Source organism: Vidua chalybeata, chromosome 26, assembly GCF_026979565.1.
Source record: "Vidua chalybeata isolate OUT-0048 chromosome 26, bVidCha1 merged haplotype, whole genome shotgun sequence".
Classification (NCBI taxonomy): Eukaryota; Metazoa; Chordata; class Aves; order Passeriformes; family Viduidae; genus Vidua; species Vidua chalybeata.
In genome coordinates this window covers 1,575,000-1,601,076 of record NC_071555.1, presented here as the reverse complement: position 1 = coordinate 1,601,076, position 26,077 = coordinate 1,575,000, and the positions used below count along the sequence as shown (strand labels likewise).

General features: G+C 43.3%; 1 protein-coding gene and 1 long non-coding RNA gene across 5 annotated transcripts; one reads left to right on the top strand and one right to left on the bottom strand.

The window, feature by feature from the left end:
* Window positions 1-341: 341 nt before the first annotated feature.
* CDC27 (cell division cycle 27) lies at window positions 342-25,129 on the bottom strand. Of its 4 annotated transcripts, none has more exons than XM_053965021.1 (19): window positions 25,003-25,129; window positions 19,687-19,762; window positions 16,433-16,580; window positions 15,296-15,421; window positions 14,291-14,388; window positions 13,615-13,769; window positions 13,279-13,493; window positions 12,707-12,821; window positions 10,656-10,789; window positions 10,441-10,540; window positions 10,009-10,216; window positions 8,922-9,094; window positions 7,491-7,643; window positions 6,037-6,245; window positions 5,139-5,256; window positions 4,790-4,918; window positions 4,004-4,078; window positions 2,914-3,094; window positions 342-1,658 (listed from the first exon to the last, which is right to left on the bottom strand). In XM_053965021.1, the coding sequence occupies exons 1-19, from the start codon at window positions 25,027-25,029 to the stop codon at window positions 1,576-1,578; spliced, it is 2,523 nt and encodes an 840-aa protein (XP_053820996.1). In that variant the 5' UTR covers window positions 25,030-25,129; the 3' UTR covers window positions 342-1,575. The 4 variants fall into 4 exon arrangements, with proteins under 4 accessions (XP_053820996.1, XP_053820997.1, XP_053820998.1 ...); XM_053965022.1 differs by having other exon boundaries at window positions 8,922-9,091; XM_053965023.1 differs by having other exon boundaries at window positions 10,656-10,771.
* Window positions 24,147-26,077, top strand: LOC128800121 (uncharacterized). Its single transcript, XR_008434920.1, has 2 exons — window positions 24,147-24,668; window positions 25,245-26,077. It is a non-coding gene; the product is annotated as an uncharacterized LOC128800121 (long non-coding RNA).

Genomic DNA, 26,077 nt, shown 5'->3' with positions numbered 1-26,077 from the left:
CTCACTTAACTTCTTTTAATTCCTCAGATTTTAGAGGGTTTTTTTCACCCTATGAGGGGAATTGAAGCCTATTTTTCACAGCCCATCCTCCTACTTCAAAAAAAACCCACCAAACCACAGAATTCTATTTGTGCTCAGAACTTGGGGATGGTTTTTCAAAGCATAAAGGTGTCCATGTGGCTCTTGACCAGAGAGAAGCTGGGACAGAAGAGGTGCCAAGTGGACATGGACAGAATTCAAAAGAAATTGAAGTGTAAAGGAAACTAAGAGACACCTAAAAACCAGTAGATTTAAAAGAAGAAAAAAACCCATTAAGACTGATCACAACAAATACGGTGCTATGAAATTTGTATCATTCCCAATTTATTAGGCATAAATTGCTCTTTAAAACTGCTTGTATCATACACTTTCTTTATCATCACTGCACAAAGGGCACCAATTGCTGCTGCAGAATGCTACAGAGAGCAGTTTGGACTCACTAATGTGGCACAGCTTTCTCCTCTCAGAAACAGACCCTGGAGGAAAGTGTTCCTAGAATGGGAAACTGAAAGAAACAGCTTAAAAAATAAGGAAAAAGACAAATAATTGCACATTTTTGCATCCTGCTTGGACCACACTTTACAAAATAGTTTTCAAAGTGATAGCAGACCTAAGGAGATACTGATCTGAGACAATTATTTGATGCGTTTGACCAAGGCTCTGATTGTATTAAGGCTTCCAGTCTTCCCACTCTCACAGGATGAAGGGTTTGATGTTTCACATTACATTGGTATCTACATTTCTCTCTTGATTTTTCCCTTTATTAATTTTTATTCTTCAAAGGGGAAGAACAAGTCAAGGGGTGCGTGAAAAATGAAGCAAGGTGGTGCTGACAGAAATACAAAGTAAACACTGACCTTTCCAAAACCGGGTGAATAAATTAACTCACGGTTAGAACATGAAAGCATTTGATGAAAGCTCTGATCCTGCAATGTGAGTCTCCTGCAGTTGCACTCTGGGCAGGGACAGGGCTGTTTCACGTGGCCTGACACACACCCAGTCCTGGTTGCTCACTGGAGACACTGTAGCTTTAAGGTCATTGACACTCCCTGGCATTTAAGTTACACTACAATATGCAAAAGTCTTGAACAGCCTGTTTGTCAACACTGCCCTTGGAGAACTTGGAAATGAGGTTCAGCACTCTGCTTACCAAGAAAGACCCAATCTAAGACACATTTCTGGAAAAAGAACAAGACACCTCGTCATTAGTACTATCCCCACATCTACTGGCTTCCATACAGCAAACCACAAGTCTGTCTTCCATGATATTTTTTTCCAGCAAGGGGGAGTTCAAAACCAGCATTTTCTCCTCAGTCACTGCCATAAGTGTGTAAGAGCCAACTAGTCAGACTCAGCAGCAGCTGGATATTGCACTGCCATGAACTCTGGTAAGTTCAGGTCTGAGGTGCACTCGTGGTGTCAGTGGAGAACAACGACAGTGCTGGCTCAGAGATGTAGAACCCAGGATGCCAAGGAAGGGGAGAACACGACAGTACCAGTCACACACACTCAAGCTCAGACACTGGCTCTTGGAGGTTAAAATTCATCACTTTCCACGGCGTGGAGCTGCGTGTCATCCGCATCCGTCATGCTGCTCTCCTGGGACTCGTCTGTGCCCACTGCAGGGACAAAGAGACCTCGGGGTCAGGGGCTGTCCCACTGCAGAGCTCCCCCTGCCACCCAGCCCAGCCACAGCAGCAACAAAAAAATTCTGCTTCCCCCCCAAATTGCCTTAAATGACTTTAATTTGTTCTGTGTACCCTGAGAGGGTCATTCAGCTGAGGCTGTGGGACTCTTCCACACTTTCTCTGCACAGCCAGGGAAGCTGAACTGTGACACAGCCCAACACTTATTTTGTTTATGCTTATTGGACAGACTAAGCTGTTGTTTTTTTTTTTTTTCTTCTTTTTTTAAAGTTTTTTTTCTTGTTTGCTTGGTTTTTGGGGCTTTTTCCTATACTGCTCAGGTGTGGCTCAGCAGTTCCAGTCTCTGTCTCCATCTCCTGGTCAGAACAGGCTCAGCCCAAGGAGCTGGGGCTTGAAATCACCCCAATTACAACAGCAGGGAAAAACTGGATGTTTCCACAAGTGCAATGTAGGGTAAAGTTCCCATATTAAAAAGCACACAAGACCAATAAAAATCAATGTGATACAGAGTTGTCACCTTTCCCTATTTTTCAGTTGAGAATCTGGAATTGCAGGACACAGCCATTTGTCTGTTAGTAAGAATCCAAATCATGCTATAGTTCCTTCTTTGTGGGAAGAGAATTAAATTGCTTATTAGCATTTATTTTCCATCTCCATTTCAACTTGCAGCTAGGTCAATATTTATGCCTGTCCATGCTTTATAGAATTTAAGTTCATAATCAAAAGCCAAGAGAAGAAAAACCTGGGCTGTTCCTTTCTGTGAATTACTCCCCACCGTATTTTATTTTCTCTTGATCCAAATCAAACTGCTTCCATGGCCTTCATCAAAAGCCAACTTTCATATTCAGCACACCAAGTATTTTGAACCAACATCCAGTTTACCTTCTGAAAAAGCATCTACAGACAACTTCAGTTGCCATTCATTTACTCTGAAATTATTTGATGCTTTATGATGGAATACTTGCAGCCCTGGGAATATCTTGCTCTCCTGGGATACTCTTAAAGCCACCCATGATTTGTATAAATGTAGAGTTACCACCATCTCTGTCCTACTACACCTGAAGGAATTTCACAACCCTTCATGCCATGCTTTCCGTAGGGAAAACAAATGAATTCTGAGTGAAGATCCTCCAGAGCTCTCACAGCACTGGGCAGAAATGTTTCCCTTATTAAAGCTGGGCCTCTCCCCACAGCTCAGGGGCAGCAGCTGCTGTGCTGGAGCACAGACCTGACTCGTAGGGGTAGCATTCACTGATCTGCTCCTCGCGGGTGATGGGCTCCTCGTCGTCGGGCAGGTAGCGCTTGTCTATGGCCTCCTTGATCTGGTTGTTGGCTCCTTTGGGATCCAGGTCCATTGCCCAGGAGAAATTCATTAGGGCCAGATGTGTCTGACCCAGCTTTTTATAAACCTGAGCATTAAAAAAAAGCAGAAAAGGCTACATTTACATGAAGCTGTTACTAGAAGGTTTGGGTAATGAATGTTCCACAGTTCAGCGATGTTTTATGGAAAGCAGCAGAGGATGGATATGAAAAATTTATTATATGAGCCCCAAGGGAAATAAAAAAATATGTGTAGAAAGAGCAAATGTTTCTATTTAAAAATAAAAAGAAATAAACTAGCTGCTAAGAGATTCTTTATCATTAAGGGCAGATGAGGAAGTTATTTATCTGTGTTGAGCATTTAAACAGTGAAAATATTTCAGTTTGTCTAGCCATGGCCACTCATGTCAGTTTAGAGGTCCAGCTACTCCTGGACAAATACCAGTGAACACATTTCAGCACAAATCCTTTTACCTCTCCCCAGTTTAAACAAAATAAAGAAATCTTGCTGATAGAGAGTTCTCCAGCTCTGTGTTAGAGGGAAGTTTGTCTTGGTGCTTCCAAGTGATCAGACACTCCCCAGCAGAAAGCTGCAGAAGTTATTTAAAGCTTATCAGTAGAGGTGGTGGTGGGAAGGAGGATTTCTGCCACTAGATCACTTCTCTGGCAATTCACACAAGAAAGGCTGGAATGTGGCTGCTGCTTATTCAGTATTTCTGACACAATGCATGAGAATGACTCAATATTTTAATAGTTACATGTGCAAGTAACCAGCTGTGCTCACTGAGGGATGGACTATCATCTCCAGCTCTCTTTAACTGTCCTTTGCATTTAAAAACTGGCACATAATACAGCTGTGAGCACTAAGCCTTACTTAAAGCTTTGGGAATTTTTAGAATACTGCTCCTCGTGGAAGCATCTTAGTGACAGGTATAAATTTTCTCACTAAGCAGCAAAGGAAACTGAGGAACTTACAATCACAGTGAAGTTTTACCTACCTTTCCTATTAAAAAGTAAACAAGAGACTCTTTGGGAACAATCTGTTTCAGTTCTTCAAGTTCTTGTAAAGCCGACTGAAAGGTTGGAAAGAGTGTTTACATTAGGCATTTGAAACCAAACACTTTTAGTGAAACTTCTATTTTACTTTTAAACTAGTTCTTGATACTGGAGCTGCTTACTCTGCTGTGACAGTCACCTGGCATCATTAAGAAATTCAACTCAGAAATATTTAGTCTGCAGTTAGAAATAATAAAACGTTTTCAGTAAAGTTTTCCCTTTCAGTGTGCACACACGTTTCTGAGGCAAGTTTCAAAACAGACTTGGCTTGTCTTCTGGAGCCAAAAAACAGTGGCCAGAGGAAAAGTTGCTGGATAAACACTGTGGGAAGATCTTCTCTTATTCTAAACAGGGTTCAGGTCAGCAGGGGATCAGCCCAAAACTGCTTCACTTCTGACTTTTCACTCCACAACACAACCTTGGAAACAGCTGGTTCTTATTGCTGTAATTGGATATGGGGCAGTTGGCTGAGTTTTTTTAGTAATTCTGTATAAATTCATGAGAGTGGGTCAGACTAAAATAATAATTTAAAAAGCGACACCTGACGGCCCCAGATTTTATTACAATCAAAACATTTAATGCCACCCTGGTGAGGGTGGCACTTGCCAAAGCAAATGCTTCCCATGTCCCAGGCTCTTCCTGCAAGCCCAGGGTGACCTGTAAACATTCAGCTCCCAAGGCTCCCAAGCTACAGGAATTTCAAGGCTGCCACGAGCACCAAGACTGACCTTGTACTTCTCGTTTGCAAATAACACCGAGGCTCTGTGGAATTTGCATAGTGGGTTCTTGGGGTCGATGTTGATGGCTTTGTTCAAAGTGTCCAAAGCCTTCTCCGATTTTTTCAGTGCATGTTGGACCTGGCACACAAAGAGAGAACAATTCCAAAAGGGGAAAAATAACAGCTCATCTGCTGGGCAAGGACAAACCCTTCTGACCATGGTTACTTATGATCTGCTCCTTTAGGAAAGTATTTGCCCAGTTCTAGACCAAGTCTGAACAAGCTTCCTCACAGGAAGAAAAATCCTCACCTCCTCTTCACCCCAACCCCTTCTCCCCACCCAAGTGCCCTGTACTTACTACTCCAATGTGACACAGCAGGACTGAGCTCTGAGGGTTGATATCAAGTGCTTTTTGGAAATGCATTTCTGCCAGACTGAACTTCTCCTGTTTGTAATAAATCATTCCCAACCCGTACCTGCAGCAGAGAAACAGCTCTGGTAAGCAGCACTGGATTTTAACCAAATTAGTTTCTGTCAGTGAACATGACATGGCAGGAATGGTTTGTAGCCTTGCTAACCCCATCTAGGGTGGGAAGGGATTTCCTGGGGGAAAAAGCTGTCTGAAATTTTCTTTCTTTTTGCTATCCATTGGGTGGCTGAAGAACTGATGTGTGATATACAGCAAGACTGGCTAAGGAACTGCTAAATAAAAGGACACAAAAGTTATTAACACTATCACACTCACAGATCTAACTTTTACTGCTTTAAAAAGCTGTAAGAAACAAAGTGTGTCCTAAAGTATGAAGAGGCTGAGACCTCATCTCTCCAACTGCAACTGAGGACACATAATGCACAAAGAATGCTGCCCAACAGGACAAAATAGCTGGGGTAATACAGCCTAAACAACCTGTGAAAACCAAAAAAGAAAGGCAATTTTTTGCCTTCCTTGTAAAAGTAGCCCCCCACTTCTACAGGAATGGCTTTGCTCTCTTCCAGGGGGGAAGAGTGGTAGGTAGGTGGTGGCTGTCCCACCCCTGGCAGTGTCCCTGGCCAGGCTGGATGGGGCTTGGAGCAGCCTGGGGTGGTGGAAGGTGTCCTTGCCCATGGCAGGGGGTGGCACTGGACAGGCTGTAAGGTCCCTTCCAACCCAAACCAGACTCACTCCATGGAATTACAGCAGTGGCAGCACCCAGGAGAAGCTCCTCCAGGAGGAATTCTGCACCCCACGGAGCAGCAGGGGATAAAGCCAGACCTACCAGGCGTTGTAGTGCCGGGGGTTGACTCTGATGGCGTTTCTGAAACAGGCCAAAGCCTTGTCCAGCTCTTCTGTCAACACAAACTCGTGGCCCAGCAGGGTGTAGGCATAGGCATAGTTTGGATCCACCTGGATGGCCCTCTGGAAGAACTTGATGGCAATGTCGTGCTCCCTTTGCAAGCTGAAGCAGTTCCCTGCAGCACACCAGGCCTGCAACAACAGCAGGGCAGGAGCAGAGTAGTTTTTTACTACTCTGAGTGACTAAGTTTGAGCTGAACACCCTTATCTATACTGCTTTAAATAATTATAAATAACTTACTCCTAGATTAAAAAGTAAAAATAGGAATAAATCAACAGTTAGTTCAGGCTCATTCTTGTGAGGTAAGCAGGGCTAAACACACGTTCTAAAATAAAGAAATGAATAAATAAGCAAGCTGAATCACAGAAATGGAGAATCCACAGGCACCCAACAAGTCTGTGCCAATTAGATCCTTTGATGACTAATGACTAAAGCTTTTGAAGCTGTTGAAAAGGCCAGAAATAAAACACCTTTGATATTTAAGAATGACAACGGGGGAGATGGTACTTTATTTCTTCAGCTCCCTCCAACTGACAAACCTGGAAATCTGCAGAGGAAGAATTTTAGCAACAACCTCCTCTTTCCCTGTAAATAACTACAACTCGGGGTCCCTCACTTCCCCAAATTTTCAGCATCACTGCCAAAACACATAACTATTTTCCACTCCTTGGATTAGAATCTGCATTTCCCTCTATCCTGACTAATCTTACAACAACCACCAACTGTTCACTGAGTTTGTTTTCCACTCTTAGACAAACTAACAGGACAACATGAATTGGATTTCCTCCTCCACCAAAAAGATTTCCAATATCCTCTACAGTTTGCTTAAGAGCACATTTATCTACTCACATATTTTATTTTTACTGTGGCACTCATTGAAAGATTTCTGGGTTTTTGGCACATCGTGACTACATTACCACACACCCTGCAGTTTAATGGACTTTGGTATGAAAATGTGCAAGATCATGTCTGCAAATAAATTCTAGAACAAATATTTTAAGTGCCAGTGAATTAGCTATAGCAATTAAAAGGTACAGGAAAAAGATATTCCTTATCTCTGCACACTGGCAGCAGCAAGAGTGACTGACTAACCCATGATCTTCCTGGTTGAATGGTGCCAAGGCAAATTTAAATAACCATTAACAGATAAAAGGTTTCAACCTGTTCCACATAAGCTGATATTCAAATTTTAAGGAGCCATTTCAGGCATCAGCAGTTCAACACACAACCCTGCCAGCTCCCTCTCCAGTTTTGCCATGTTCAGGTGTATTCCCACTGGAGAGTATACTGGATTAGAGCTCAAAACTCTGTTCTGAATCACTGATTTTACTACGTACAATTCCCCTCTTCTCATTCAAACCCACAGCATTTTATACCTCTGGTGAGTTTTTATCCATGTCTGTCAAATCCTTAGAAAGGACTGAAAGGGCAACATCTTTCTGCAGATGCCAGAGTGTGGTTGAATAGATTTCCATGCCTTCTACTCTGTAGTTTTCAATCCTCCTCACTTCTGAAAATATTCTCTCAGCCTGAGAACAGAAATGAAACTTAAAATAAAATTCCACCCACCAAGGCAGAGCACAGAGGTCAAGGTCCAAGGCCTCACGTCCAGCCTGAGCATCCTCTTTGCTTTTTAAGTGTTCTACACAGAGCTGCAAGCCCTGAACTTTCCTTTCAAGGGAAGGAAGTGACTGTATCCCAGGGTACTTATGCCAGCAGGAATGCAGCCAGCTCTCCCTCCTGCTGACTCAGCTGCATTCCTGTTTCTATCCATGCTCGAGCGAGGCAAAATCATCATCCACAAAATCAGAAAGAGTGCAACAGACTTTTATGGGCCAGTTATGATTGTTAACCATCCCAATAAAGAGTGACAGGATATGGGGTGATGGTTTTACACTGCCAGAGGGCAGGGTTAGATGGGATACTGAGAAGGAATTGCTCCCTGGGAGGGTGGGCAGGCCCTGGCACAGGTGCCCAGAGCAGCTGTGGCTGCCCCTGGATCCCTGGCAGTGCCCAAGGCCAGGCTGGACAGGGCTGGGAGCACCTGGGACAGTGGGAGGTGTCCCTGCCATGGCAGGGGTGGGAATGGATGAGCTTTGAAGTCTCTTTCAATCCAGACCACACTGGAATTCTGTGATTAAAATCTGTAGCCTCACCTTTCTAAATAATCTATGAGAGCACCCAGCATGTTCCATCTGGAAATAGACCGTGCACAGCTCAAAACCTCCCTCTGCTTTGTCTCCTGCACACATTCTGCCAAGGAGTGCTTTGGAAACTTAGCAAACAGGCACAGCAGCTGTCAGGACAACAGTGCCAAGGAGAGGTGAACCGTGGGATTACCCTTAACTGCTCACTTCTGATTCTGGAGCAGTTTGGCATCACCTCACTGTGCCAATGCTTCATTTGTGAGGCTGGAAGGGAAACTGGGTCACTGATGTGATTAGAATTAACTAGAATGGAGAGAAGTTTTTTGGTTTACAGCTCAAATTATTGAGTGATCTATTCTAAAACAGTGCAGTGCAAACAATTCCATCAGCACAGCAGGAGACAGAGACAGGACACACAAGGAGGAGACCCCAACACTTGGATACAAGAGGAAAAAACATTAAGAAAAAAATTTTAGGAAAGCTGAGTGAGAAAGCTCTAATGAAGCAGATTCAAGACCTAAATCCATTCCAGGTGTAGCTTTTATATTTATCCATTTACCACAACTGCAAACTTCTCATGTATTTTACAGGAGATCTGCAGGTTTTGTGTAAAACTGCCAAAGCAAAGTGAGAAGAGGAAGGCCCAGCCCCTGTTCCTACCTGCATGTATTCTGCCAGCTCAAAGTAAGCTCTCCCAATTTGGCACAGCACCCAGCCTGTGTTGTAGTGGTGGGATGGCAAATGGCTCAAAATATTGATGGCTTCTTTGCAGTTGTATGAGCACAAGGCTAAATAACCTTTCCCCATGTCCCGGAGAAGGCTCATCAAACCTTCTAGGAAAAAAACACAATAAATAAAAGTGGAAAAAAAAAAAAAAAAAGACAGCTGAGACTTATTTACTTGGAAGTGCTAATCCCAAAAGCTCTCACTTGTGCACTCTCCCTGAATTTGCCTATGAAAACCCTTCAGGAGTTTACAAACAAGGTTTATGTACTGTTAACATCATACACTTAATTAACATAAGCATGATATTCTGAATATCAGCCTCTGTAAGGGAAGCCAGAAAATAATGAGTCCTTAAACTCTGGGGCTCAGGGTGAGTGGAGTTCTGCATTTCCAGCAGCTATTCAAACATTTCTTTAGGTCTGAGCAGTTTCCACAAGCCTGGTAGCCATGGATACATCCTCTTGCTGCCTGGAAACATTACTGAGCCAAACGAGGGGAATTCAGCATTCTGCTTAGGATTTTCTGACAATCCGAATAAAGACTTGATTTTAAACAAATGGGAAACATCAAGGGAGAACAGACCACATAAAGCCCATGTTAAGAGATTACTGGGTTATGAGTAACTCCTTTGAATCAGTTTCCAAGGATAATAGTGTCATAAATTATTTTGAAGTTATACTTTATAACAATGTAACACTTACAATCATAATAATATTACTTATTCTATTATCCTAATTTATACATTGCATAACAATTTATAATACTTTATATACTTCGAAAATACTTTAATCATTAATCAGGACTAGAGCTTACAAGATGTATCTGCTGACAATTACCACTCTCAATATTTCTCCACATGTTTCTAAGTTAACAGGATGTTGAATGAAATCAGTTTTTATCACTATACAAAGGTGAGAGCTGCATACTAAATGAAATGGGAAAGAAGCAAATACTGAAGCAACATTAAAACCCAAATATATCAGGCTTTACTCTACTACAGTCCAACAGTGCTCAAACAGACCTGCTGCTGCCTTCTGTAGCGTGAAAGCTTGGATTTGTGGTGCAACAGTGGAAATTTTCCCTTCTGAAATGATGGAAGAGTCCAGTTTGGTAATTTCCAAACTGTCATTTAAGTTTGGTTGAGTTATTCCTCCCTTATTTGTTTTACTTTTTGTTTTTCTGTTTGGAATCTTAGGTGGAAACTTCATTTTTAATTTTTTGCTATTTTCCTGCAAATAAGAAAAGTAAGAGTTACATACAAAAGAGTCTTTTATATCCAGAAATCTAAACTTGAGAGTGAATTGTGTAAAATTATGTGTAACAACCATGCCCTGCTCACTGCAGAATCTGTTCTTAAGCTGCTAAAAGTGCTATGAATACGTGGAAATTAACAGTTGGCCCAGTGGCACGGATGAGGGAGCCAGGGGTTTGCAGCACTGGGAGGTTTTGGTACCTTGGTTGTGGAACTATCACTGGTAAACAGGCGAGAGCTTCGTCGAGGCAGCGCGTTGGGTGGAGCAGCAATGGTTGGGCTCAATACCTGAGGTGTTGTACTGAAAAGAAAAATTTAAGATTTACCCATTGGAAGGTAAGCTTCTCTGCTCCACTTCTAATAGGAACAGCTTTTAGCTTTGCTTTAAACAAAAATGCTCCAGTACTTTGTTTTACCTTGTCTGTGGACCAGAGCTCTGTGTTTGTGCAACAAGAACTGGAGTGACTTCCCGGCTATTCCCACTCTGGGAGAAGACAGATTTTGTTCCAGCCTGGCTGATCCTGCTGACAGTCTGCACAACACAGAGTTTCTACAGGTTTGTTATTATGTCACTCAGGAGTCTCCAACCCACTCCACCCACCAAACGCTGCACAAGGAGAAACAGAATTATTTTAATAAAGGAGAGGGTTCCCCCATGCCCAGGGGAAACCATCAAAAGTGTTTCTCCTTCTACCTGTTAATAACACCAAGTCTACAAAGTGTATGCATTTTATTTGAAGATATAGAAACTCCATCTAATGGCAAGAAACTGTATGATAAAGTGCTTGTGCAACAACAAAAGGGAATTAAAATACATCATATTTAAAGGCTTTTTCCTGCAGAAAGCTGTTAAAAAAAAAAAAGCATGAAAAATAGAAAGAAAAAGGTTTTTTAATTATCCTATTACAATCCCATTCAGAAGCCTCTCACAAACTGCACAGCACCTCAGCCTGTTTTCAGAACAGATCCTCCTCTTCATATTTTATTTAAAAAGCTTAAAAAAATTATCTTTCTGCCCACTCCAAGGACACCAACATTCACTTCAGTGATGGCTGTTTGGAAGAGACCCCAGAAAGGGACAAGTGGATCAACACCAGCACAAGCAATGTCAGTTTGTGCATTATCCAAGCCCTAAAGCTCTGTCCTGTTCCTTTCCCAGACTCTGTTACCAGAGGATGGTTTAGGTGGCCAGCAAGGAAACTTGCCCACTCAGACAGGAAGCCTTTGGATTCATCCTAATGCTTCATTCACTTATGTAAGTGTTTCCTAGGAAACTGCCTCTGTTCAGCCACAGCTCCACCAAACCTTGTCTGACACAGAACTGGAAGAGCAAAGCGGAACTGGCACTGTCACTATTTGCTCTGGAGAAAGCACGAGCCAGAATTTAAGTTGTTTATTAAAATGTATTTGTGTTTTGGTAGCAGCACAGCTCCATCTGGGCAGGGCCGAAGTGTGGTGTAGTGAAATTTACACCTCAGTGCTGCTGTGTCACACTCAAAGCAACAAAACAGCAGCAAATCCGACTTGATTTCCCAAAGCTCTTCAGCTCTCAGAAGAGCTGCCCCTTACTAACTTTATTTCCATTTTCAGACTCGTGGAAATTCACCTTCCTGTATGTGCAGAGCCCACCACAAGCCACTGTTTCCAAATGGTCCTGAGCAAGCACAGGGTGGGAATTGGATCAGCCAAACAAAGCACATTTCTAACTGACCGTTTTAGCACAGGTCCCAAATTTCCCTTTCAGAATGGCACAGCATCAAGATTTGTCCAGAGCAAACGTGGCAACTAAAGTTCTTCAACTTTTTGACAGATTCAACATTATTTCAAAATAGTGCCCCCTATAAAGCACCAACACCCCTCATGCAAGTTGTAGAGTGACTAAAAATACAGAGAAAAATCCTCAGGTTTTTGTTTTTAGAAAGGAACAAATAGTTCTTCAACTGTCACCAACATTCCACCTCTCATTTATCACTATGGCAACTACAGCAGTCTCTTCCTGAGTAAAGCAGACATTTTTTAGTTTCCTCGACCCAAGACTTTGCTGAGTGAAACAGCACCATTCTCTCAGTCCTTCACAGACCAGCAGCAGGATTTTTATTACTCTGGTCTGTAAACTACAACTCAAGAATTACTTGCAAGAGATCAGTAGCTTCAGTTCTCTTGAGACTTCAGAAAATACATTAAATAAATAAATAAAAACCAATTCCAAGTCTTCACACTCCACCCTGCAAACTGCAAAGTTTGAATTTGCTGTTGCTGGGAAGCTTCAGTGTTTGTAGAACCCTCTGTGATGGGAGGTGGACAGAACACAGGAGATCTTCCCTAGGTTAGTCCACAACTACAGCCTGGGCATCTGGGGGGAAAACTTAGCTCACATGTTTTTTCCTCTGTATTATGGATTTTTCTTAAAAGTGCACTGCAATGTCAAGCTGTCAGAAGAGCAGCTGAGCTCCAGAATGCAAGGTACCTTCTTTGAAGGTGCTCCGGTGGATGGCACATCGATTACAGAGGAGGAGTTGGTGTAGTTCTGTAAATAGGATCCATCTCCAGGGCTCGGGGTTTCCAGTGGCAAAATTCCAAAGCTGAGGACAAACCAGAGAGCAAGGGTCAGTGTGTGAATGTTAGACCTGGAGAGCTGGTCTGATGCAGGGGTTAAAACACACACCCAGTTCATGGAATATCCTGAGCTGGCAGGGACCCACAGGATCATCAGGAGTTGGACTTCAAGAAAAGCTCTTTACAGTAGCCTTTCATAATAAAGTTTATTCCACAGCAGTAGCATATTCCTTCAGAGATTGCAATAAGCAATATCTTGAATCAACAATTCCTCTCCAAATAACCAACTGCTCGTTTAAAAACAAGAAGAGATCAACACCAGGAGCAACTTCCTGAAGTTGCTTGGGTTTCCCTTGTACAGCATTGTTCACAAGTTCTACCACCACGTGTGTCTGAGTGTGCTGTGCAGCTCCAGCCCTCCTGCTCCAAAGCCCAAACAGCAGCAGCAGCTCGGCCCTGGGCAGAGGTTGGCCAAGGACTTACCTTGGAGTTAGTGGGCTCAAAGTTGCAGGTCCCCCCAGTAAACTCCGTCCAGTTTTTGGTTTATTTTGAGCCTGTTTGGACAATATGGCAGTTCCTGACCCCAGGGGGACAGAATCTGAGGAAATCACAGCCGAGTCAATGTAAGACATGGAAGAATCTGAATTCAAGGAGGAATACTTCGAATTGGAGGATTCTAGGTTGATTCTATTCAATTCCTGAAGAATAAAAGGCAGCTCTTAGGCACTCAGGGTATAGTTTAATAAACGTTTTTCAGTTAAGCTGGTAAAACAAACTGATTTTAACAAATGATTTTACAATGACTCGAGCAAAACTCACAATTGTGTCCTGGGGTGTCTCCATGAGGACACTCTCGGGCTGTCTGTGGGATATGTTGTGATTAGACACCACTGTTGTGCAAGTGTTGGGCAGACAGCTGCTGAAGTTCTGTAAGGATGTTAATTTAAATGTTTGGTCAGGGTCTGGCTTTTCACCTGTAGGAGTGGAAGGAGATTTAATAATTATTCCTGGGTCTATACACTGAATATTCAAGTCTGAATCAAGGACAGGGGACAAAGGATTTGAGAAGTGTTTTAAAACATTTCATAGAATCATAGAACATTAGGGTTGGGTTGGAAAGGACCTTAAAGAACATGTCATTCCAACCCTCTACAATAAGCAGGGACACCCTTTACTAGACCAGATCACTCTGAGCCCTTTGTACTAAAGCAGAAGTATTCTTCCATTCTTCTGCTACAAAACCCCAGACAATCAATATTTTTAATAATTTTCATATATTGTTTTTTCAAGCTATTTTTAGAAACAGGTTCTAAGTGAGTGTCTACTAAACGTAGGCTGGAAAGCACATTTGGATTGTTAGATCCAAAAATGTATAAATAATGAAGATGGAAAACAAGACAGAAGTTTTAAACAATAGCAAAGTAATTTAAATTAATTGCTGCTCACAAAAATCTCTCCCAAGAATTACATGAGTAAAAGAGTTCTGCAGACTCACCTATTTCACATAGTGATTCAAAAGGAGACCAGAGGAAAGGATTTAAACTAAGGCTCTTTTGGTAACATTCTGATCCTTTGGCAAGCCGGTCTGTCTTGCTGCAAAAAGAATGAAACAGTTCACAGGGAAACTTCAGAACAGCATTTTTGTTCAAGAAGAGTTTTCCAGAAGAGGAGTTGAGAAACAAAAACATGTTGAGAGGCATAGAAACATTCCTCATGTTTCAAGCCCAAGAAATACTGAGTTCTTTTGAAGTTACTTGACATATTTAGACACAGTTGTCAAAAAAAGTTACATAAGCACTAGAATAGCTTGAGAATTTTCATTTTTAGGAAGAAGCAGTTCTTTGCAACAGCTTGTTTCTTTTTTTTGCCAACAGTAACCTGATTGCCAGCCTTCCAGCCATCTTAAGTATCTATGGATAACATTTTTGCAAATAAATTAGCAGCTAAATTGAACACTTAAAGTATTTGGCTACAAAGAAATAATTTTGAAAATAATTGAGAATAGATATAGTAGAGAACAATCCAAGAGCCCAACTACTCCAATGAATCATTCACATTTACTGAAACCCTTCTTGCATCTTAGCAAAATCAAAACACTTACAATTGTCAAGTTATTCTGCCTGGCACCCTCAGAAGTTTGATTTGAGGGTTAGAGCTACACGTGTGTAACACAGATAGTAAAAATCTAAATAGTAACAGTGAGAAACAAGCTGAGAGTTTTTCTTAGGGAAGAATACAGAGCAAATCTAAAGGTATCTAAAAATCTCAGACTTTTGGGTTGCATTCTTATCCACCCAAAAAAGTCTTTGGGTGAAAACTAAAATTAACCATTCCCAAATCAGACTAATTCCACAACTATCCACCTGAATTTATCGTGCTCCAAGATGGTGTAACCCAGAGAGAGGTGTCCCCTGTAATGACTGAGATGTTTGACTAAACCTGGGCTTGGTCATGTAAAAACCTTCCACCTTTATTGGGCAAAATGAAAAAGCAACTTTACCAGTAGACATGTCCCAGTAAGGAGAGTGTAAAGCATGCAGAATCACCAAACTCCATAACAATGTCATCATGGCTTTTCTGTTTATTCAACACTCCACCAGACAAGATCTGCTCTCCTTCTGCAAGCCTTTTTAAAAAACAAGAGGTTTAAAGGGGTTACAAGGCTCACAGTACTGGCAGTCCAGTGTTTTCACCCTGCTGCAAACAAAAAAACAGAAATCCACTGTCAGTGTTCACAGGTTTTAAACCACAAACCAGTTCCTGCAAATGAACATTAAGTAACCCATAGATTCCTCTACAACAGGAGGTTCAGGACTCTGCAGTCAAACAGCTCTACTGGGAGGGAAGAAAAACAAAACAAACCCAAAAGCAGAGGCACAAAATTCAGCATGACTTTTCCAAAAGTGATCAATCCTAGCATGAAGGACAAGAGAATCTTCAAGGCACTTCATCTTTGAAAGTGCTTTATCTAAGCAGAACCAGTGCTTAATTTGGCTTTGTTTCCCAAAGAAATACAATCTGTAAGGCCCCTCATGCACTGAGTTAAGAGCCAATACTGGGATATGGCAGAGATCATGGATTTTAATGCCCTTCTTTCTTGCAAGAAGAGCTCAAAAGGAGAACAAAGGCTCAATTTGTACCTCCTCCACCTGCAGGAACAGCAGCACTCACATGGAATGGGCCACTGGCTGTCAGGCTTCAAAATTACTTTATACAACTGCTGGGGTAGGAGGCATTTTTCAGGCATCTGAGCCCAAACACCTGAACAAACAAATCATCTTTTCTTGCCACCACTTGAAATTTTACTTGTAGGTGTATACTTCTATCAGCACAGACCATCCCCACAAGAAAGTAAGGCAGAGCTGTATAAATAAGCTCATAGAGGTCTGTTTTCTCTCTGCACAGCTTGGCAATTCCTCTCTAAGCTACTCAACAACTTTTAGAAGTTTTTGCAACATGGGTTAATGCTCATTAGATCCTTATCTGAAAGCAAAATAAATTGAACTCGTAATCTTTTGTGCTGAAGGACCAATGAATCTCTAGTTTATACAAGATGACATCTTCCAAAGAGAAATCCAAGCCAAAAAAAAAAAAAATCCATTCATAACCCTGGACAGAACATGAAGGATTTACTTACTTGCTGAGGTCCACACAACATTTTGCAAGCAGGTATTTACACTGTGGGGTGGTACAGCTGTGTCCCTTTAGGAGCCTGTAAGCTTTGTAGGCCTTTCCTGAGCGGTAGTAACACGTTGCCAGTAAAAACAGTGCTTCTTCTGAGTGTACTGGAAAACAAAATCATCAGTTAGATGTTAATCATTTTCGTACAAAAAATTTGGGGGCAGGGAGTAAAAGCCAGCTATGGACAAGATGGGTATTGGTATTAGAAATTCATTCCTGAATGATGTCTTCTTTATTTGTTGGTGATTAAACTTCCTATGCCATTTCCTTGGCTAGTCAGATGAACTCAACATCTACAGCTTTAAAGGAACTTTGATCCTTCTGGCTACCCAACCTGAATAAGTGATGAGCCAGCTTGCAGTTAGAACAGCAGCAAGCCAAGCAAAGCAGCCAGGCCAGAGCTACTTTAACAACCTGTTGGCCACACCAAGACTGACTTGGCTCAGAGTGTCACCACACCTGCCACCAACACCTTGCACTACTTTAAGGAGTGCATAAACACTGGAACACTGGTACAACAACTTTCAGAAGGAAGATCTATTCCAGCCCAAGTAGTCAGTTTTAATCCCAATTTCAAGTGGTCTTTTTCCATTTGCAATTTTACTTCTGTTCTTGTTCTAAAGCACTCAATGCTTTACCTTCACATGACTCAGTGGAGAAGATTTTCTGATTTTAATGACAATTAAAGTTGAGTCCTGTCCTTTTTGCTGCCTACTCTCATTACTTTATTGGGAACATGGCTTAACAGCACCATTCAGATGCTCTGGCTGCTTTATGCTGGGAACTAGCAATAGGGACAAGTTCTCCTACAACCTGGATGGGGCCTGGGATGGTGGAAGGTGTCCCTGCCCATGGCAGGGTGGGACTGCATGGGCTTTGAGGTCCCTTCCAACCCAAACCATTCTGGGATTCTGTGATTCCATAAATCCTTTTCCCAAGCTGAGATCTCATGGGTTTCTAAATTCTGGATGAAGTAGTCAAGCATCAGGAAAGTCATCTCTATTTAAACAGGGAACAAGAGGGATCAGGGCAGAAACACTTGCTAATGGCAGAGACTGGAACTATTTGGAATTGATGTCTGTTTCCAAATTTTCTTCCACTGCAATGAATTATGTACCACACTGAGGATGTTCTACTCAAAGAGCTTGACTTGACATCCAGGTTTGAGACTGAGGTCAGACCCACTCGTGATTAAACCATAAAGGACAGAATCAATCCCTGAAGTGATTTTAATCCTTTCTGTAAACTCACAGATTTTGTATATCCATGGTGGCTTAACCCACTCTGCACTTCCCCAAATGTTACACTCAAATCACCCTCACACAATGATATTTTAAATCAAAAGCTGTGTATGAACACAAGCAACTTCAAACTCCAACCACTTAATAAACCCACATTACCTTTATACCTTTCAGAAGACATTATCCTGCAAATGGAATTCAGCATTAAATAAACAATTTTGATGTTTGTTCGCCCACCTATAGGGAAATCTTTAGAAAAATCAATATGAGCACTGTATAAAAACCTCTTTGGAATTTGCCCAAATCCTTTGCTTCACTGAAAACTGACTATTTTGTTTTTGTCATCACCCAGAGAGTGACAATGGAAACAGAAGACCCAAACATAGGACATTTTATTAGCCTTATCCTAAAAACATCAGGAGATCTTTTTGAAAATTCAAGCTAAATCAATTTTTATCCACTACTTTAACAGACTTTGAGAGTTCTGGGAAACGACCAAGCCACAGACGTCCCATCAAGGACAGTAATTGCAGGTAGACTTAAAAGAAGTTTTGCTCAGGGTGAAATCACTCCTGCCAACATGGAGCAGCTTCTGCAGCTTCCACTCTGCAGTGTAGCCACTTATTTTAACCAGGAGCCAGATGTTTTGTTAGCAGTTAATTGCTTGCACCAAGTGTCAGCATTCACGCTGCTTTCTCTCAGCACTGCTGGCCATTGAAAAAGGTTGTTTGAAGTATTCTTGCAGAGGATTATTCTGTAAAGATGTGTCACTATCAAGTCAGGTATTTTTCTCCTGGCTGCTGCAAAAAGTGGATTCTCTTTGGTCCTAAATCCTTGGCAATTACCTTCAATCTACCATTTCCCTGCACCTCACAGTGTGTTGTGTTCAGGGGAACTTTGTCATCCCTAAAATACTATTTTCTTCATAAACACCTGGATTATCAGGTTTCATAATATTCTACACAACGTTTCTCATTTCAGCATCAGATCAAACACCCCAGATTCCATTTGTAACCCTGACACAAGGAAAAAGAAGCCTTTATTCCTCAAAACTTAGGTTTGTGCTTCCATTGTTAAGAACTGCATTGTGGGCATGGCAGGCAAATTATTTCATTACAAAACAGAGCATGAAATAGCTTATACAGTTTAATTCAAACTACAAGCTCAGGTTGTTTAGCATGAGAAATTTTTTGGAGTATTTTTTTTGTGTGTTAGTGGTTAGGGAACAATACCTTTCAAAACAAAGAAGGAAAGCTGACCACCAGTATCAAGGAAAAAGAAGTACAGGAGAACAAAAAGCTTATCTGAGGTCATGGAGAAAAGGTTCAAGAAATAAAAGGTGCTAGAATACACCAAAAAAGTGTTTGAAGGACCCAGAGAAAGTACAGATTTGTGTTACTGCTGCCTGCTCACTGTCCAAGACACCCCAGCTTTACAATGAAGTAACAATTAGCAGGATTCAGCAGGAGATACCTGTTCCATATGTTTTGATTCTCACCTGTCTCAATTTCACAGTGCTTTTCTCTCACCATCACAAGACTCTCTTTGAGCCAATCAACATATCTGAGCAGCATTATTAGCAAAGACAGCTTTCAATGTCAAGCCAATTTGAGAATTTGTGTGCTGCATCTATCCTCAAGTGCCCTTGGAAGACATGCAATGCTTGAGGGTTATTTAAAAAACCCCAACATCCTCCCATTTGATACCATAAACCAGATCACTGTAAACACTGCACTTAAACACACAAATTTGAATTTTAAGGAGATTTTACTGTAAAATAACATTGCTGCTGTTGCATGATTTGATTTTCCAACCTAATTGCAAGGCATTCCTCTGCCTTCCCCAAGCACAAAGCTAAACTTCATTATCAGAACAGGAGGAAAATAAAGCAGGAGCAGAGGCTCACAAATCCCAAAATAAAATGGAAAAAAAAAAAAAAGCATCAGCTTTACAATTGCAAAGTACACACCTTCTGCATATAACCTTTCTGCGAGGAACACGGCATCGCGATACGCGTAGTGGTTCAGTGCTTGCCAGATAGCAGCCTGCAAGGCAAGAAAACCATCTTCATTTAGTGAGGAGCTTTGAAAATGCAAAAATCTCATTACCTCTTACTGTCAAAAGGCAAAGTTCAGCTTGGTTTTATAGAGCCATAAAACAAAAGGGGAGGATGAACATGCCAGCCAAGTTGTATTTGTTTCAGCTATTAGTAAGGAGGCTTTAAAAGCCCCACTAAATTCTGCACTGAAGTCATGTGTGAACCTTGGAGTGTTTCTCACTCATTACCAGCCATAATCATCCAAACCCCTCAGAAGTTACCGAGTCTTAGCCTGGTGCACAGCTCAACACCAAACAACAACACCTTCAGGAAAGATAAAACCAAAATCCAAGCCCAACTGGTCAGAGTATCCCATTAAAGCATCTCCCCGAGATGCCAAATCAAAGCCCAACAGGCCCAGAAACCTCTCAGTGTTCAAGATAGTCAAGATGAGACTTGTGTTGATTAAACATCTTTGTATAAAGGATCTTCCCTGAAGAGGCATCAGTGTTCCCTTAAGGGCCAAGGTGAACAGGAGCCACTGCTTTTTGTGCAGCATTTTGCTGGATCTTCAGCCACCTCTTCCCTGTCACCAGCTGTGAAGCAGCACCCGAGAGCAAGTGCAATGCAAGTGAAACAGACAAGCTGTATTCTACAGCCACAGATGAACACAAACCTACTTCTGGTTTTGCTCACACACTCACACTTGGCCAAATCCTGCTCCCAGGTACTGTTTTCTTTTTCACGAGCACCAAGTTTGGTTTGTGACAATCAGTATTTGTGCAGACTGGAAGGATGGCACAACTCCAGTGGAACAAACATGCACACAGATGTACAACCTGCACAGCAGCAAAGCAGGTGACATTTACTTGCACTGCTGTCACCAGTAGACAGCTGTACAAGAGCTGTCCAGGCCTGGGATAAGAGGGTTTCACACAAACTGCTCGGCTAACTTTCTTCAGATCACATTAGAAGTTGTCTGTTATCTATAAAAGAAGGCTGGGGTTTGAAAAATCATCTAAGATCTGTTCAGCCTTTCCTCCCCACCTACTCCAAGGGTGCTGTGCATGCTCATCAGCGTTTGTGCCCCAAGGTGGGCAGGGATGGGATCAGAACAGCAGTTCCTTCCCATCTGGGGTCTTTGCTTCAGTTCCAAAGCCCTTTTCCATCAGCAGCAAAGAGCCATTTTGTAGTAGTTTTGCTATTACTGATCCCAAATGAGATCTGAACTTATGAATTCAAGGCACTGTGATCTCTAGTTTCTCTAACAAAGCAACCTTCTTCTCAGCAACCAAAGACAAATAGAATTTGCTTTACAACCCATGAGACACTCCAAAACTAAAAGAAATCTTCCACAGGGAAAGCAATACTGCCCTGCAGTGCTATTCCCAGCTGGAAAGGCAAGTGCCAATTTCATTTGAAAAAAAAAAATTAAAAAAAATCCAAACATCACAGAGTTACATGTACCATATGCTACTTCTTCCAACACAAACTTGACAAACACAGGGTGTGAAAACTGTGCAAGCTCTCTTCACGGGAAGCCCACACAGCCATCATGAACAGCACACACCAGGGCTCCCAAGTACTACAGGGAATATTACAAACAAATCTCTACAGAGAATCTGTTTTCTCCTATCAGTAGATCCCAAGAATATGCTTAAGAAGTCAACAGGTGCTTTTAAGCTTGTGTGAAAGTACTTGGACGTATTTAAAAGTGAATTCTCTTAGTTTGATCGTTACAATACAAACACACTATTGTTTCTCTCTGGTTGTATTCCATATTTCAGATAACTGAGCCTCAGAGCCTGCTGAAGTGATTCCTCCCTGCTGCCTTGAAAGGATCCCAGGCTGAAGGTGGTTCCACGCCCTGCAGACAGAGCAGGACAAACAGGGAGATAGAAGGTCAGGGTTACAATCTTTTAAGCCATCCTGAAGCCAGAGCAACCCAAGGTCTCCCATTTCTCTTGCTCCCAAAAGCAGCTCTTCACCAAGTCACAAGTGATGTTTAGAGGAGCCCAGCCAAGTTGTGGCAGGTTAAAAATCCTGTCTTTGCAGGGCTGTAACTCAGCCAGCTTACAAAACAAAGGTGTGGGGGTGGGAGTGGGAAAATCAGGGTCATCTGACTGCTCAAACCAGAGCAAGTTGCCAGGAACAATCCTGCCAAAGGCTAAGAGGGGACAGGAGGGATTTGGGGCTATGTCACAACCACTTTGTAAGTTACACTACACACCGGCTCAAATAACAACTGTTGTGGAGCAGAGTCCCAGTGAAAGCAAGAAACGGGCTGGGAGAATCCCTGTTCTCTAGCAATTATCATTTTGCAGCCCAAAATGTGCCTCCTGCTCTCAGCTGACCTATGCTGGAGTCTGGCTCCTCACACACACGCTCCTAAAAGAGCAGGAAGAAGAAAGGAAGGCAGCAGGGAATCAGCCATACCTATGCAGCAACAATTGTCCATGAGAACAGATGCCTAAACCATGACTGTGCCTCAAAAAAGAGGATTTCTTGCCCACCATCTAGGACAGGAACATTAATCTCAATACAGCACAGTATTTTAGTTTGTTCTAGAAGAAGCACAATGCATGTACACAGCACCAGTGGTACACAATTGCTAAACCACACCAGAAGAGTGTTCTCAGGGCTGCCTCATAGGAAGGAGAAAACTTGGAAGTGTTTCCACATTTTATTCAAGTGTGCTTGCAGAGAGGATGAACCTCCAGGTCCTAATCACTTTTTAAAAATAATTAATTTGAAATGCAAAATCAACAGGGAATTCCAAAACTACCATACACAGCCCTACAGCAAGGCATCTTCAGAAAGGAGAGCAGGAAAATAAAATCAGATTCAGACAGGTCCATCTTCTACCCAGAAAATCCTGTGCATTATCCAAGTGTCACTTCATATCTAAGCCAAAGAGCTCTTAAGAGATGTTCTCCTCTGACAGTTATACAACCTTGGAAATTGTTTTCCAAGCTGTTTAGCCTATATTGCCATGCTAAGCAGATTCTGCCACGATTTCAGTCTTCAGGGTGGGCAGGGAGGAGGAGAGCTCCAGGATGGGCTGTGCTGCATTCCCCAGTTACACAAACTCTGCCCACTGAACGAGCACATGTTGGTCCTGCAGTTTGCAGCCAAGTTCAAGCACCATTCCAGTGAGTCACAGCAGATGATCACCTTGAACAGCTAAATTCCAAGCAAAGTGCTCATTTTCTTTCCAAGATGTTTTTCAGAAGTATTTGGAAGGCATCCAGCCTGTTTCTTAGCACATGGGACACAGAGTTTTATGTTGGAGCTGAAGGGTTTTAAATTGACCGTATCAGGAAGTACAGCACAGGAGTGTAAACTCTGGCACTCTGTTCAACTTAAAAGAATTTTAAAAGTTAGCAAAAAACGAACCAGTGGCCAGAATGCCTTCTGGGACATGAATTTCATGTAATTAAAGCACAACATTTCTAAGGCTACAATCAAACACAAATTCTGCTATTTATCTGTCACACTCTGACAAAGAAGTAACATCACAGCTGTGAGGGTGTAAGGATGACAGTTTTTTCCTGGAATGCTGAGCCCTGTAGACATCTGAAAGGCTGTGAGAGAACAGACAAATAGACAGGAAAAATCTCTGCAATGACAAAAATGAGAACTACTGTCAACTTTCCCAATCATTTCATTTAAGAAAATTATAAAAACAGAGCTAAGTATGTGGACTCCAGCTAAACTGGGAATTCAGAAACGCAATGGACTTTACCCAGTCACAAATAATTCCTAAACTTACTAGCACTCCTGTAAGCAAGGAACAGCAGTAAGACTGACAGCAACAGAACTACTGCTAAAAGAATAATCTGTCATTTAAAAGCAGAATCTAAATAGATATAGTCAATCTAAATAGATATATTGAATGTAGCAAAACATCCAAGTTGGGAAGAGGTTAAGAATGGAGAACAGCATTAGAGTGGTCTTTGCCTTGCTGAAATACCACAACAAGACCCCACATTTCTATCAGGGAGCTCTCAGGAGAGCAGATATTTCCACTTGGTCAGTCTAGTTAGCACGGCACTGGAAACATTTGGTATTGTTTCCTGTCAGCTTCACTCATTCACACCGCAGTGCATTCTTGCTTCCTTTTCTGTTGTAATCCCATGTTTTCCTAGAATACCCAACCGGTGCAAAACAACCAGCCCAGCTCCATAGCTAACAGCAGTGGTGCAGGATGGCCTCTGCAGGAGAGGGACCAGGTGGCCAAAAGCATTTCCAGCACTGCGCTGACCCTTGCTCTCAGAGGGGATGAGGAGAGTGGTGGCATCAAGGACACAAACCCCTGGTCTACAAGAATGCCCTCACTGTCACCATCTGCCACAGACAGGGTCAAGTCAGCAGGATGCTTTTCCACAGGAGCCTTTCCTCCCCTTCCACCTTTTCATTTGAAAGAAAAGAGGCAAAAGCAAGAATTCTCACTATGTTCATTACAGAACACAGTCATACTCTAACAAGACACTGCTGCCAGGAACCTCTTGCTGTAACTAGAAAAAAAAGCCCAAAACATCCTGTTAAAATGCTAAAAATATATTTTAAAAGGAATGGGCATATGAATGAGACGACTGATTAATGAAGATTATGAATAGTTCGAGAACGGGCATACAGGAACTGCGGAAAGAAAAAGCAGCTCTTAATTCTGTGAATCACGACTTTTGGATGGGAAGGCTGAGCACAAGAACAGGAAACCCATCAGAGTAACTGCAGTGAGACTGAAACACGACAGAAAAAAATGAAATTTACATTATTTTCTCTCCTAGGTCGCCCATTAATCCGAAAAAACCAACTCCTTGGGAAGAAGGAACATCCCTCACTCGCACGACACGGAGGGATCCGAGCACGCTGCGAGCATTTAAACACGACACGGCAGCAAACGCAGAAAGGTGAGCGAAGTATCAACAGGTCTCCCGGGGGATCCGCGGGGGGCCCTTTGCTGGGAGCCGAATCGGTTGAGGAGCGGCGGGGACACCGACAGCTCCCTCGGGGGCCCGGGGGGCAAAGGGGCGAGCGCGGCCGGCCCGGGGATGGGGACGGGAGGCTGGAAGGGGAAGCTCGGCGGGCTCCGGCAGGAGGGAGGGCGGAGGAGCTGGAGGTCCAACGGGCCCACCGGCCGAGGGGCCTCAGGGAGCGGCCCGGAGCCCCGGCCCCGGAGCGGGCGGGGCGGCCTAACCCGGGCCGGGCCAGGCTTTGGGGCCTGAGCCGCCCGGGGGTCGGTACCTGGACGGGTTCCTGCAGCACCGTCATCCTGCTCTCCCCGGCCTCCGCCTCCTGGTCGCCGAGCCCGAGCGGGGTGGCCCCGGTCCCGGCCCGGCTCAGAGCGAGTCACGGCGGGGCCCGGCCCGGCCGCGGCTCATTTGAACCCGCACCGACCGTTACCGGAGCGAGCGAGGCCGGCGGGCGCCGAGTCCGCCCGAACCGGCGGCGGAAATACCCGAACCGTCCGCCGGAAATACCCGAAGGTGCAGGCGGAAAGAGCCGAGCGTCGACGGAAAACAGCTGGGAAAGCCGCGCTCGGCAGCCGGGAGGAAACTACTCGGCGCCGGAGATGGCCGAGGAGAGACGGAGATGGCCGAGGCGAGACGGAGATGGCCGAGCTGGAGCGGAGATGATCGAGCGAGAACGGAGATGATCGAGCGTGAGGGGAAGCCCGGCAGGGCCTGTGGCTCGTCCCTCAGAGCACCCATGGAATGTAGAACTTGCACTTGGTGCCACAGAACGAGCTCTGGGGATCCCCAGGTCTGTCGGGAACCCCCGCGTCTCTCGGGGTGCTGGTGCGAGGGCCCCCGCGCTGGGTTTGGCTGGTGGCTCCCGTGCCCCCGTTCCCAGTGTCGGGGTTAGCACGGCCCGGCTCCTGTCCCCGTCACCGAGGGGTCCGTGCTGATGGTGCTCCCCGCTAGGTTCAGCCAGGATGTCAGAAAATCGCAGGATCATGTGGGTTGAGAAAGACCTCCCAAACCATCGAGTCCAGCCTGTGACCGATCGCCGCCTTGTCAATAGGCCAGAGCACTGAGTGCCACCTCCAGTCGTTCCTTGGACACCTCCCTGGGCAGCCCCTTCCAATGTTTAACAACCCATTCTGTGAAGAAATTCCTTGTGATGTCCTCATATCCAGGAGTAAAACTGGCAGACCAGGGTATAAGTACAAGGCAGATAATTTGCCAGTTACAACTTGGATGTGTTTGAAAGCGCAATATCTGACACACAGAGCTTTAGCAAAAGAACGGAATAAAGATGTACAAATTAACCTCAATTTATTAAATATACTGACCTATCAATAGCCGCCTGCAGCTAG

Coding starts and splice junctions, on each gene's coding strand:
- CDC27 (XM_053965021.1), bottom strand. CDS start 25,029: ATGACGGTGCTGCAGGAACCCGTCCAG. Junction 15,422..16,432: donor TGTTGTGTGGACCTCAGCAA/GTAAGTAAATCC, acceptor TTTTTTAAAAAG/GCTTGCAGAAGGAGAGCAGA. Junction 5,257..6,036: donor CCCCGGCACTACAACGCCTG/GTAGGTCTGGCT, acceptor TCTCTGCTGCAG/GTACGGGTTGGGAATGATTT.